The sequence below is a fragment of the Leuresthes tenuis genome, unplaced genomic scaffold, assembly GCF_036924035.1.
Source record: "Leuresthes tenuis unplaced genomic scaffold, fLeuTen1.0.hap1 SCAF_3, whole genome shotgun sequence".
Lineage (NCBI taxonomy): Eukaryota > Metazoa > Chordata > Actinopteri > Atheriniformes > Atherinopsidae > Leuresthes > Leuresthes tenuis.
The window spans coordinates 24,052,006-24,067,156 of NW_027325357.1; the positions used below are offsets into that span (position 1 = coordinate 24,052,006).

At 40.9% G+C, this 15,151-nt stretch overlaps 1 protein-coding gene across 2 annotated transcripts in view; it reads left to right on the plus strand.

Moving 5' to 3' along the window:
- Positions 1 to 11,295, plus strand: part of LOC140303778 (monocarboxylate transporter 2-like) — a 69,979-nt gene extending 58,684 nt beyond the window's left edge. For both annotated transcript variants that reach the window (XM_072382678.1, XM_072382677.1), the window contains exons 3-5: positions 1,372 to 1,515; positions 3,107 to 3,925; positions 8,166 to 11,295. In XM_072382678.1, the coding sequence (XP_072238779.1) occupies positions 1,372 to 1,515; positions 3,107 to 3,925; positions 8,166 to 8,449 (1,247 nt within the window). In that variant the 3' untranslated portion in view covers positions 8,450 to 11,295. The remainder of the gene's footprint in view (positions 1 to 1,371; positions 1,516 to 3,106; positions 3,926 to 8,165) is intronic.
- Positions 11,296 to 15,151: the final 3,856 nt, after the last annotated feature.

The following is a 15,151-nucleotide window of genomic DNA, read 5'->3' on the forward strand; positions in this document are numbered from 1 at the left end:
CACACATGCTCAGTGTAAATGCTCCGCAGACTTTGCTGCTGTAGTCCTCAATTGCTCAATCTCTGATCTTCTGAACTTAGAAGTTGTGTGGGTGGCCAGATGATTTCAGCAAGAAGTCAGGAGCAAATGCTGCAGACATCTGCGTTCTCACATGAAGCCTCAACAGAACATCTCTGGAAAATTCCAGGTCTGCGGTGCATGTGTGAAAAGGATGAGAGGCACAACCCTGATTCTTATTCTGTCTGCTGGGATGCTGTGTGAGCTGTGAATAAAACAGAATGCAAAACTGAATGCACTGATTTGCACATCATCTCAGACCCTTACATTAATTATATTACTAAGACAACATATTAGAGATAGAAGCGTGTTTATCACTCTGTTTTGCAACCTTAAACTCTTCCTTTAACAGCAGTCTTTAAGCGTTTGGGAACACAGGAAACCAATTTCTGTGTTTTCTTTTGTTCCACAAATAATGCTTTATGTTTAATTTAAATGATTGAATGTCTTGTTTGATGATGGACTCGCTCTGGACTGTAAGCAGGACAACTTAGCACCAGCACTGTTGTTATGAACTCTTGTTCAAGAATGTAAAACAGCTGAATCTGGATTAGAGTGTATGTTACTCTGAAACCTGCATATACCATTCGGCATCAGTGGTGACTTTTTAGAAAATATTATTTGCACTGATCTACCAGCTGACATAATGGATTTTGGCTTTTGAGCTGTGCGCTGACTCTAAGCCGGATGGTCTCATCTTCATCCTGCAGAGGTCGTGTCTCTCGTATCCACCTCTCTGGATGCAGCAACAAACAGTGCTCACTGGCAGTGGTTTTTAGAAGCATTCCTGTGGACATGCAGTGATTTTGACAACAGAATCACGCCTTTTTTTAAATGATATGCTGCCTGAGCGCCTGAGGATTCTGGCTTTTTCTGCCTTCTCAAAGCATGAAAAGAGTACTTTGAGTCTTTTAATGATATTATGATCTGTGAATGATGAAATCCCCAAGATCCTTAGAATTTTGTTGAACTGTGGGTCTTTTTATTAAAGAGCGGTTAACCACTTACCTTATTAACTTCTGAAAGGCTCAATCGTGTAACGATCATGTTACTACACCATGGCCAATTAAGTTTGAGATGTTTTTTCATTTTTTTTTCTCACTACCCTTGGCCCAAGTTGTATTATTTCTGGCATTCATTCAAAATAAGCGTTATATATTTTGAAGAGATGCCGATGGATCGTGAATCTACATCTTTGCACAGTGCCCCAGCTTTTTTTAAAACTTGGTTTTGATAAGTAAATTGATTCCTAAAACAGTTTATTTTAACATGTAACATGATCCAAGAATGACCAAATCTTTCTTTGTTTTGCAGGACCTGTGAGCAGTGCGCTGGTCAATCGCTTTGGAAGCCGACCAGTAGTCATATCGGGTGGATTGATGTGTGGGGTTTCCATGGTCACTGCCTCTTATGGGAGCTCCATCGTTTATCTTTACTTTTGCATCGGCATCATTGGAGGTACAGTCTCTTTTTTTCTAAAAAACAAAACAAAACAAACTAGTTGATAACAAAAGTTATTGCCTGCAATCCTATTGTGTGTGTCCGTTTGTTGATTACAGGTTAAAGCCTGAAACTACTTTATGATATGAGTCCTTGACTTGTTTGCCGTTTTGATTTCTATTCTCATCCCTCATGGATAAGCTGCTCTGGTGTTGGGAGGGTTGCAGTTTCCTCTCAGATGCTCTCGGTTCAGATCTGTCTCCACTGACTTGACCTCCGTACTGTTTGTCCTGGCCCTCGGGCATCTACCCCAGCTCTTGGGGTGCAGCGAGAGGACCAGGACAGTAATTAAGACAGAACTGTCTCTGATCCCAGAGAGCATGGTCTTCCATGGCCGTCTGTGCTTACCCTTGGTCTCCAATCACGGTCGTCATATGGGGGCTCTCTGCCACCCTATGAGGCTCATTACCCTGCCAAAGGCTCCTGTGGAGGATTAATAGGCCCAGCAAGTGGTTGGCCCTGCTTTGCTCCCCTGTGGCCTGGCACACTGACACAAAGGCATCGGGCAGTTTTACCCAGCAGGCGCGCTGACATATGCATGAAGACACTAATACTGGGACATGCAAAAAGATAATCATTTAATAGAAAAGCACCTAAAAAATGAAAGCCCAGGACATTATTAGTCTTCACCTTTTTCGGCTTTTAGTTGAATTTTCTCTCCTCCCACTTAAAAACAAAGATGATAGCCAGCGTGTGCTGGTGGGAATGTGTGTGATGATGTGCTTCTTGTTGGTTCAGGACCCTGCTGGCTAAGAACAGCTTGACAGCAGGCCCAAAATCCCACAAACAACAAAACAAACAGAATGATTGACTGCTGAGCAGATAGTTGTCAGGTGTAGCTTGTCGTGCAAGGATCGGGGTCAATCAAAAAAGGCTTCAGAGATTTCCTCAGCTGTTGAGAAATCTAAGACGTTCTCTTTAATCTGGATGAGATATCTTGGATAAGGTGTCCAACACAGAGTTGCTGACACTTTGATGTTATCTGGAGAACAATAAAAACATTTAAATATGTAATTATTTGGTAATTATGAATAATTTGATTGTCAGAATTGCACGAAAGGTTGTTGTTTCTTCGTTAGTTTTTTCTTTCAAACTTTATATGGTCAGCCTTGTTCATTAAATAAACAAACAAGCCAATAACATATTGAGCTCATGAATCCAGAGAAGAGGAGTAAATTGACATTGGAACGATAAAATTTAACACCACAACCTTCCACAGTAGCTGTAGCTCTTCATCTTCCTCAAATTAAGGAGCTATTAAATTAGTATGTTCAGGGTAGAATGGCGAAGAGTGAATGTATTACCCAGGCTCTCTAATTTATTTCTACTTGAATGGAGAAATTATTTCTGAAATAATTCCAGCGATCTGTAATGAGATTTTAGCTGGCAAAAGTGAAATGAGATGGAGCCCAAATGAGCACCGAGCACAGTCGGTCTTAATTTAATTTAGTGAGAATTTAGAGTTTAGGTTCAGTCAACTTTTCTTTCTGAGGCTTTTCGGAATATGAATGTGTTTGTTTATTTTTTCCCCCAATCTCTCTACATACAGGTTGTGGACTCTCCTTGAACCTGAATGCCTCTCTCACCATCATCAGTAAATACTTCCAAGCAAGGCGGCCATTAGCTAACGGACTTGCCATGGCCGGGAGTCCGGTGTTCCTCTGCTTTCTGGCTCCTGTCAACCAATATCTCCTGGGCCAGTTTGGCTGGAGAGGAAGTCTGCTTATCCTCGGCGGTATGATGCTCAACTGTTGCGTTGCAGGGGCCTTGATGAGACCCGTCCCCCCACCACATAAACTATCCTCATGTGAGGCGCAGATGAAAGTGGGACAGCCAAATGAGAGCAACACTAAGATAAAAGGAGAAGAAGGCTGTCTGAAGAAGGCTAAGAAGTTTGTGGATTTGTCCTTCTTCAAGGACAGGGGCTTTATCATTTACCTCATAGGGAATATGATGTATATCTTTGGTGCCTATGCACCTATTGTGTTCCTGTCAGCCTATGCAATTAGCCAAGGTGTGGAGGAGTACTCCGCAGCCTATCTGCTCTCTATCATGGGCTTTGTTGACATGTTTGTTCGTCCAGGCACCGGCTTGATAGCCAACAGCAAGTGGATAAGGCCAAGAATCCAGTACTTCTTCAGCTTTGCCATGGTTTTCAATGGTGCATGCCATCTAGTGTGCCCACTGATGAAGAGTTACCCCTTGCTCGTGGCCTATGCAGTGTTTTTTGGAGTGGGCTTTGGCATGGTCTTTGCCCTTATCTTTGAATGCCTCATGGACCTGATGGGAAATCAACGCTTCCCCAGTGCTGTCGGACTGGTCACCATCATAGAGTGCTTCCCCATGCTACTGGGACCACCTGCTGCAGGTAACTCACCACGAACACGAATCATCCATTCACAGACACGACAAACAAATAAGACAAATAAGTTAATAATTGTTAGTATGTGCTCATGTTTAAGCTGACGAACCATTTCAGAGTGTGTACAGATCTCTCTCTTTATGTCTCCTAATTACACAACCAGATGTTTTCAGTCTCAGATCATTAACTATTTCAACATCTGAGAGCAACTAAATGTGCTCCTAAAATAAGCAACAACACAGTTTGGGAGGGGTGTGTGTGATTTGTCACAAAAAGAAATGAAAAGCAAGCTGCTTCACAAACAATGTTGCAAATTGAATTCTACGTATTTGTGTGTTTATCGCTGTCTCATTCAAAGCCTGAGCGTTATGTTAGTGTCATTGCTGTGAGACAGAGCTGGATTGTTGCTGATGAGGCGTTTTGATTTAAATCAAAGGCCCAAAGATGACTGTTTACAAGGAGAAATTATTGAGTTAAAAAAGAGTCAGGCAGTGGCTGTGGATTTTTTTCAGGGTGTTTCTTTTTCTGTCTGTGACATGAAATATTCAATCCAAATATGATTTTTGCTACTGTCCTTTCATGTGGCCTTCCAGCTGCAACAATGAACCGCTCCGGCTCTAAAACGAAGGTTAAGGTGATAGTTTGGCAGGCAGTTTAGAAACAGTGGAGCGAGTGGAAGTCACTACCAAAACAAGAACTAGCTCAAGTTTGGGGGAAGATGCAAATCCTTCTGATTAGTAATCGCACTATCACAACATCACACAAGCTCAGGTGCCAAAAAGCAGGGTACAGAACACATGACAGCTGAACTCACCAAATCATCTCAATTTCGTCCAAGTTGACACCAATGTGGGAGTGTACACATAAGCCAAGTTAGCAGGTATCACAAAGGAGTAATGAGATTTTTATTAGACAGCTGATATTAGATTGGAACAGCAGCCTATGAATGAAAGTCAGGTTTTACTTGGAACTTTTGTCATTATGTTGTTTAACGGTAATTGACAGTGGCGATGAGAATAAATACATTTTTTTTTTATTACTTACCATTTAAGAACTTGAGAACTGATGGCTATGGACTGCCTTGGATGAACTTTTTGAATCCTTTTCAGTTGTAAACCTTCTTTAAGCCTTTTCTATTTTTAAAAATTCCACATCTCCAAATGGCCAACAATCCCAGCAGTGAAGTTTTTGCACTTTTGCTTGCTGTTATCCAGGAGATGAAATGCTTCACAAAAGCCTTTATTTTTATTCTTTTATGAACTCCAAATTTGCATTATGGGTCTTGGGTTTAGCTAAAAAAAATGACAACAACGTGATCGTCACCATCCCTGCTGGCTGCAATCAGGGGTAAAGGTGAGGTAGCTCATTCAGTTATTAAGTCATTCTCCACTTAAAGCTTGCGCTGGTTAACCTTCAGCTAGCTTGTGATTTGCGGCCCCACAGTAGGCGGCAGTTGTCGTATGTTTGTGATAACGCAACACATCCATGTTGGAATGGATTTGATTGACAGGCATGTCCAAGTGCCCATTAGCAGCCTAAAACCTATGAATCTGCCTGTGGGCAAAGTCAAAAATTTGGTGGTGAAAGCTCTCTTGTTTCCATTTTCAATTTGCTTATTGTAGTATTAACCAATCACATTCAAATGATTCGGCCACTTGCGCGTCAACAGTGAAATGCAGTGAGAAGCATAAATCCAACCTGGAAATCTTCCGCTGCCGCGTGAGGATTATTTGTCTTTTTATACGCATTTTTAGAATTACTGTTAGCCCGATTCTTCCATTGGAAGCCCAAGAACAAGCTGGAGAAATGGTTTATTAAAAAAGTATTTATTAGTGCTCACATGTAAATTATATTGCAGCGTTTGACTCGGAGTGACAGAGATCTCGCAGGAAATCCGTCAGGCCGAGCCCCGATATCCAGAAACATTTCATATTTATATTCAGCTTCATCTCACAGAGGTTGTACTTCCACTCGACAGAGTATAATTGGCCAGTTTTTAGAGGCACGAGCAGGCCAACCACTGTCCTCGTCGTGTTCTTTGGATGTGATAAACAATGTGTGTGTGTGTGTGTGTGAGTGTTGTTTTAGGCGTTGATCTAATGTACCAGACCTATCTGCCCTAATAGAGATGTTTTGTCTGACCCAGTTGTTTATGTCATTCTAAGGTCTTGGACCATTTTAAGGTCATTGATTGTGCAGTATGAGCAGAGTGGAAAAGTACCAGCTAGGAACATAGGTTATTTAGTAAAATACAGAATATGAATTTATAATGTCTAAGAACAAAGCCAATTATAACATTACCTTCACTGATGTGGTGTAAAACTCACTTGTGTATAATGTTTGCTTGAAATGCTATGAAACTTGTGAGGTTTAAGTTGTTTCAAATGGCAAAAAAACCATGAGAATTCTCTCTGATTCAGGGGGAGTGAGAGCTCTGATCACTGTCTACTGCAGATAAGACACTGACTCCAAATGAAAAGTTGTTTGCAGTCTGGTTCAACAATAACTGTGGCCAATGTCAATAATGCCTGCTTTTACATCCATCTCACAGCTTACAGAATAGTGGTTCATTGCACGTGCAAAACTAATGATCCACTCCAAGAACTCTGCTGCATCAAGTCTATGGTGCAACTTGTGTCGTGTAGCTTCAAACTGCTGAAAAGCACATGCTTTCTTTCTCAAACACAAAGAGTTGTTCTTAAAAGAATGTCAGATACGAATACGCAAAGCAAATGACCAGAGCTTATTATGAGCTCATAACTTAACTATAACTTAATTTTGACGTGGTCTAGTGTTCCGTGTGCTAAATAAATAAGCAGGAAATGAAGAGCAATGGAGCTGTACATAACGCAATCAGCTCTGCATACCATCCCCCGACAAACTTCTGCTTCGTCTTCAATCTGACTTTTAATGAGGGGAAAAGTCAAAGCCCCCTCCCCCGTTGGTCTGGAGCGACACTGTTCTGAGGGGCTATTTTAATGGGGTAAATAAGTGCCTCCCTGCACGTCAAACATTCTCCTCCAGAGGGCACAATCGTTATGTCTTCCATATCTGCTTGTTACTGCTCCTTCAAACCTTCAGGTCAAGCCAATTAGGAGGAAGTAAGGTAAGTGGGTGTAATTAGCTTTTTGCTTCGGGTGCTTTAATGACGCTCAGTTCAAACTGTCGTCATTAAAGTCCTGTACCTGGGCCATAATTAAGCTGCGAATATATTAAAAAAGAGGTGACGATGCCAGATGGACGTAATTACTGCTCAGCCAATCAAGGGCTCTTCTAATGAGGATGATGGTCATTTGAGTATTGGCACCAGATGAGCGCTATCAATCAGATAATACAGCCCGCACAGAGACTGTTGAAATTCTAATCCAAATCCAAAGTGACCCCTCCTGGTGTACGCACACACACACATATTACGATCAAGATAATTTGTTGGAAAGACGGTAAATGGCACACTCAATAAGTCCATTTAAAGAAAGCATTGTAAAAGCCTTTTAGTCAAATGCTGTCTTTGATAAGTTCCCAAAAGGCACAGTAACATTGTAATAAATGTGCTTCCCAATAGGTCTGACAGGTCCAAGATGAAAGATGTTTGGGGAAATCGGTGCACTCAGGACTTGGGTTGTAAAAAAAACACTCGCTAGCTGTTTATAAAGGAACCAAGTCAGCTTTATGTGTTAGACAGTCTTTGGTATGATTTGTTGAAATAATGTTTGACAAAAAGGTGACTTAAAGGGCCAGGAAGAGAGCACAGTTCAACTATTGGCTCTAAAATGATTTAAAGGTGGGACTGTAATGCAGTGAGATAGACGGTAACACATGCTGACACTGAGAGATATTGACACTTGCACATCAATCTGTGTCTGAAGGGAAGGGGGTTGGCGACGTGCACTTAAGTCTCTGAAAACCTGGAGGCTTAAATCTGATCTGAACCATATTTGTCACTTTTCTGCTGGCTTGGGCTTGATATTTATGGCTCTAAGAATGGGCTTCTCTTCTGATTCGTTTTGGTAGCAGCCATCCAAATTGCCTTCCCAGAGACGCAGGAGAGCCTGGAAGGGTGTAATGGCCCTCTGTCAGTTCAAAAGTGGCTCTTCTCAAATTGGCCTTGGCTCACTCAGTCTCTCATACACACATACAGAGGGCGGTAATCCAAATCTGTGTTGCTTTTCACCTTCAAAGATGATTAAGCTGTTAAATCTGAAACTATCTGGCTTTGCCTAATTTCTTTGCCTCCTTCTGTTCCTAGGGTTATTGGTGGATGTCTTTGGTGACTACAAGTATCTTTTCTTCATGTGTGGCACGGTTATAGTGACCGGTGGGCTCTTTCTCTTCGTCCTCAACATCTACAACTACCACATGTTGGAAAAAGAGAGGACGGCAAAACTCAGAGAGCAGAACCAAAAAAGCATGGAGAACCAGGAGCAGATGAGCACCTCAGAGGCACAGATGGAAATGACTGAGCCTGAGACGGCAGAGATGAATACAGGCCAGCAGGATACAGGCCTGGAGGACACAGAAAGAGCAGATTAAATGCAGCTGGTGACTGATAGTCAAACAGCCTGCTTTTAGTAGGCTCTCACCCCCTTTTACCTCAAACTCTTTGTGTGAATTTTTAATGTGGATCTTAATCAGTGGGTGGCTCCATGAATTTTGAGATGGGGTATTGGCTGAAGTTTACATTCTTGAGTGTTTCTTTGAATTCATGAATCATTTAAGTCATTCAGTGGTCATTTTGATAATTAGTGTAAAAAAGCTGTACAAAAAGTCAGTAAATCACCAAAGTTAGCAGGATCCATCCGTACATCCAGCTGCTGAGTTATTCAAGCCCAGACCAAAGTAGACTGAGCCATATTGATATATATGGAGCTGTGCTGGGTTTGCCAATTACGGACAGGTTACAACTTCATTTTCTTTTGTCTTTTGGATAGGATGTAATAAGAAAACAAAAGCTGCTTAAAATGCCTTTCAGAGCACACATTGATCAGCATTTCTCACCACTGCCTGTGTATTTACAGTCATGTGAAAAATAAAGTAAATCTCTTTAGAGTCTAAGATTTTAGCATTAATACATAATAATAAAAAAATCATCCGGTGCTTACCAGGTTAATACAACCTTTGCTGAACAACAGCTCATGACACTGTGTCATTAATTATTGAACAAAAACGAAGCCAAAACGCAGATGCAGTATTAAAAAAAACGAATCACATGATTTCAGTTGCTTGTATGAGCACTTTTAGCAGCAAAAGAGAAAAATATTGTGCATGGTGTTATCAGCGTCTCTCATCGTTGTGGAGGCATCTAGTCCCGCTCCTCTTTACAGCGTTGCTTCAGTTCATTGAAGTTTGTGGGCTTTTCTTCATGCAGAGCTCTCTTAAGGTCCCACCACAGCATTTCAGTCAGGCTCTGGTCTGGATTTTGGACCATTGTAACACCTGGATTCTTCTCTTTTCTCCTCCAAACATGCCATATTTGTTCAGTCTTTTTCTGTTTGCACTGTTACAGACTCACTGTTAACATTTAACATGCTATCTGAGGCCTGTAGAATCTTTCTCTTGAGTTGTCTTTTTCTTTCTTTTTTTTTGCAGTTTCTCTGTGCATTGTACAGTCTGAATTTGGGGTGAACATGCTGGAATGTCCAATCTTTGCAGAATGATGATGGACAAATTGTTTGGAAGTGGCCTTTTGACCCTTCCCAGATTGATGGGCAGCATCACTGCTGATGTCTTCCCTCCTTGGCTTTGTGTTCACACACCTGAATGCTCCAAACCAGCGAACTGCCAAATTTCTTTAATCAAGTGCCTTTGCTAAGCAGCACCTGGCTGCATCTTACCCTCTTAAATTTATGAAAACAGTAAGGGTTTATGTAGTTTTTCACACAATGCTTCTGCATTGTGGTATGTTTTTAAAAAAGAAAAAAAGACATTGTGTAATATCATGGGTTGCACAGATATCAGCCTAATATTCGTATCGGCTGATAGTCAACTTGTTTACGGCAATCAGCTATTGGCTAACAGCATAACCTCAACCAATGGCAGTGGCTAAGATAGCATGGATGCCACTTTAGCACAACACGCAGTGGCTCTCACAACCAGCAGCGGTCGTGTATTCTTCTTGCCTGTATGGACATGGGCATGTTTAGGGCAGGAGGACACCCTGGTCCTGGTTGCAAAGCACTGGCATTGCCTATTGACTATACTGCATATATCATTGTTTCCCTGGTATTGAAGGAAACAGAAATGACTGTTTTAATCAGCTATCTGCTTTCAGTCAAATTATAGTCTTTAACACTGGAATCGGCCTAGAGTTTCACAATCAGTGCATCCCGAGTCGTTGCATTTACCAAATTTTAGGGCAGATAATTATTACTAATAATAATTACATAGAAATATTTTTTATTATGTAAATATCTAGAAATTGAAAGAGGGCGTGCTTTATTTTTCACGCTGTAAATGAAAGGATAACTTTATTAAGTGAAATTGTCTGCCCTCTAGAGACTACTTGGAGGCATGGCAGCGTGTATGTGGACACTGAACACAGCGTTTGTTTGTGCCTTACCCATGAGCTGATCTCTGTTTGCTCTTTGTTTTTGTGAGTGACTGTGGCCAACCGTCTTTGAACGTATCAGCACAATCACAGTGAATCCTGAAGGACATGCGGGGGGAATGTTTGCAGCCACGTAACAGTTTCTTTTTCTAACATGATGACGATGATAATCGCGCGAGTCTCCCCCCTTCTTTCATGACCTCTTACTGTCCTAATCCAATGCAATGTGTTTGTGAAAACAATGATTTTTCTTGTAGTAATGTGAACGACCTCAGGGGATGGTCATGAGCTATTTTTCAGTTACATTGTTTCTATTGTAGGTCAGGCAATAAGCCTATGAAATACTGTATCTGTACAGTTACATGTGCTCCAAGTTCAACCAAATGTTTTATCCCTTCTTTTTTTTTTCTAACATGAATAAATGTGACCAATCCTTCTGTAATCTATAGCAAGGGAGTGTGCCTTTGTAAACTTTTGTCAGTATTTATTAACAAAAACTTTCACGTTGAATCAGATATAAGCTGACGTATGTTCCTCAGTTATGTAATCACTTTGTGGTGACATTTAGCAATGACATTTGTTATTTGGGTGAGAATGGATTAGTAAACCCTTAATTGATCCGATGCTGTATGTCGCAGCTCGTTGAAGTGAGTGTGTTTGTCATGAGTGACGATAAGAAAATAAAACTGAGCTACAGTAATTGAAGTTTATGGCAGCTTTTTTACTCTGTTCTACACAATAACTTCCTTAAAACATCTTTACTCTCTCATGGTGAATAACATTGTATTATCTGGTTTACTAATAAAAGCCACAGTCTGAAATTCTGTGTTGATATTATTGTCTTGAGTCTTTCACTGGTCATGTGTGACAAATTTTTTGTACATAATGACTTATGTTCTAGCCTCAATCGTAGAGGATGAATATTCCAATTGAAGCTTCTTCATCACTTCTTGTTTTTAGGACATATGAGAGCACTGTATGTTACATTCTGACACCCAGACACGTGAGAAAAGCTATCAAATCAAGATCTAGCATGTATCCTCTCCGTCTTGGTGGGTATATCCAATTTTTCATGACAATTAGAAGACTGGGGAACAAGTTTGGAAATGTCAGCAGCTTAAGGGCATGAGCGCCTAATGAAGCAAGGCCCCCATTGTTCCAGGCTTGCGCTCTTAGCTGCATGCGGCCTCATACACATCAGCAAATCATTGGGCCAACAAATTAGAAACGCACGGGCAAAAACAATTTTTTTCCTCGCTCTCTTCTGCCCCTTTGTCAAGTATTGCACAAGGTCTTTGGACATGACAAGGTGGAAAGGTTCCCCAGAGACGAGGCTGTAGGCGCTGTGGCCGGGAGTCTGTTTGTCATTATTATATCCCCTCTCACCTCCTGTTCCCCTCTTGCCCACTGACCCACTCCTACAGACTGCCCTCCCCATGGTGTTTGTTCCTGCGGAGCGCCATGACTGTTGTCCTCCATGTTCAATGGTAAAAAAAAAAGAAAGAAAGAAGATGTCCGTGTCTCCCGAGGATCCTGGAGGTGATCAAGTCAAAAAATACCACGGGATAGAAAAATCTACTGTCATGAATAACATTCCATAAGGTTGCAATGTCACAGTTACTGCAGTGTTGAGAGGGTATGATCTTGATAAACACATTTCCCCAGACTGCCTCAGAGGAGAAATTCTTGCTCAAAGCAAGCTAAAAACACCTCAGTAAGATGGGAGCTTAGTTCAAACATGGTCTGATGACATAGCTGCAAAACTGCAAAATAACTCAAAGCATACTAACTGGCATTTGTTTCTACTAATTGAAAAAAATGAATGTTGTTCATGTGCTCATAAACAAGAGAGAAGTAGTGATAGAGTGCCTGTTTCTTACTCATCTCTTAATCTGGACTGCAATTACCATATATCACCAGCTCCTACATATATAATTGACAGCTTTCAGTTCACTGTCACTTCTTTTTAAACATTTTGCCAGCTTAGAAGTGGATGATTGTAATTGGTTATCACTCCTCACAGAAGCATTCTGCCTGCTTGGGTTACATGACGCCCTACATGAGCGGCGAGACGGCGGACGAGAGGCTGGTGTCTGGATGCAGATTACCATACTTTCTCCTGACCTTTGGATCTGTGTGAATCAGATCTCAGTTGTTTACAATTGGGGGCTGACCTGATGAATCTGAAAGGGTCTTACGCAAGCGAAGAGTCGGAGACAAGCAAGAGAGAAGGAATGGGCTCCCAGAGGGCTCAAAGAGCACCAGCATCTATCAACAAAAGAAATTGAAGAGGATGTTTCAGAGCGGCGGAGATTAGATAGACCTAGGGTGTTGAGCAAGCACAGGGTACCAATGTAATGCTTCCCTCACAGGAGTGACATCAAACTTCCACAGCACTGTGAAGCAAGCACAAGCAAGCATAAATATACACGCCCACTGAGCTACAATGGCCTTTGGGTTTAGAAAGGAGACGTGGTGCTTTATATTTGCTCAGGGACTACACTGAGGGATGATGTCGGATAACACATGATTTTTCCACATTAGCCACATCTTCGGCAGAGCTCGTAGATGTCAGGTATCATGTGATTTCTATCGGAGTGTCATTATTAACATTCTAAGCAAAAGCTCATCAAAGTAGGCTTATAGAGCAGGTTTCATCAAGCACTATGTGAAATGTCCCATGTTCTCAGGGAGAAGGTTGTATTTACTTCCCACAGTTTACACATTTATTTCATATGACAGACCACAAACCTGTATTTAAAGACTTTTAGATTGTTTAGATTAAAAGCACCAACATAGGGCTCAGATGGTGACAGCCACATATTCACCCATTCATATTATCTCACTTTTAAAGACTCCTGAACGAAGCTTTCCCATCAGCAGCAAACATGGGAAAGCTGTTTCTTGTCTTATTTATTTCAAACTAGCAGTACTGACATTTTAACATTTTTTCATACAGTTTCTGCTTTTTTTGAATGGCTTTACCACATCGTGTGTCTTTTGCAGATACTGTCTCTCGTCTATTCTATGCCAAGCCATGATGCTTTTTTTACACTTAATGAAGTAGTTTTTAAAGCTTATATCTAATCATGAGGTTTAATTCTAAACCTGACTAAATAGTGAGAGTAAATTGACTCTTTAACTTTTTTTCTAATTACAGTGAGACTGTTCTGTTGATCTTGATCGGTCTTGTGGCAAAAACTGAAGACATCACATCAGAAATCTTTTTATTTCTGCTGATGGACATGAGTTGTGCATGTTATTTCAGGCTATACAATAATAAAAAAAAGGATTTTAATGGAATGTTTTCTTTGAGTCTCCAATTTGTTTTCTACCTAATGCAAAGGGGGCAAGACTTGTGAATTGGTAAGCCGAGTAAAGACAAGGCAAGTTTATTTGTACAGCACAATTCAACGACAAGGTGATTCAAAGTGCTTTACAGAGACATTAAAACAGAAGAAATAAAAAGCATGATTTAAAATTTAAACAAAAGAAAGAAATAAGATCAATAGATCAAATCTGAAAAAATTATATATATGAAAGATAAAATCAATAGTTAAAACATGATTCCGTTTTGAAACTCAAGCTTATTCAAATGCAGCTGAAAATAGGTGAGTCTTCAACCTGGACTTAAATACACTGAGTGTTTCAGCTGATCTGAGGCTTTCTGGGAGTTTGTTCCAGACATGTGGAGCATAGAAGCTGAATGCAGCTTCTCCATGTCTGGTTTTGACTCTGGGAACTGATAAAAAACCGGATCCAGATGACCTGAGGGGTCTGGAAGGTTCATAGTGGGTCAGGAGGTCACTGATGTATTTTGGTCCTTGACCATTCAGAGCTTTATAGACCAGCATCAGAACTTTAAAGTCTATCCTCTGATGGACAGGCAGCCAGTGTAAAGACTTCAGAGCTGGACTGATGTGCTCCACTTTTTTGGTCTGAGTGTTGGATGAGCTGCAGTTGTCTAACTGACTGTTTAGGCAGACCTGTAAAGATGCTGTTACAATAATCAAGCCTACTAAAGATGAATGCATGGACTAGTTTTTCCAGGTCCTGCTGAGACATCAGATCTTTTAGCCTTGACATATTCTTAAGGTGATAGTAGGCTGACTTTGTTATTGCCTTAATGTTTTTGTCCATCACTACACCCAGATTTAAAGGGCATTTTAATGCAGTATTAGTGTTATTATGCCAGCCATGATCTTTTCCCAACCTTAAACACATATTTTCTCATGCACAAACCCAAGCAAATAGTGACTGAAAGTGGATATAAACAGGTACTAAAAACATTGAGTTGGAAATGAGATGATCCTCTGCTTGGAGAGTCATACGTGTCGCTCCACCACCACTGCTCTGACCTTCAAAAGTGGATATCATTTTTCAGCTGTGAAATGGGAGACTGTATTTCTCAATGCAATTACAGTTTTGTGTCTCTTTGCAAGTGAAGGGAAAGAGAGACAAACTGAGTAGTAAACTAAAAGAAATGAGTGGTACAGATGCAAAATAAAGAACAAAATGCATCAGAAAATGGTTAGAACAACTAAAAGAAGGGACATTTGCTACTTGGGGAGGTATAACAAACCCCTTCCATCCATCATACCTTTGTCCCTTCCACTGAGCAGGGGAGGTAATGAAAGTAATTTAACGTACATCTATAATTAATATGCTCTCTTTGGGCGGTATGGTTG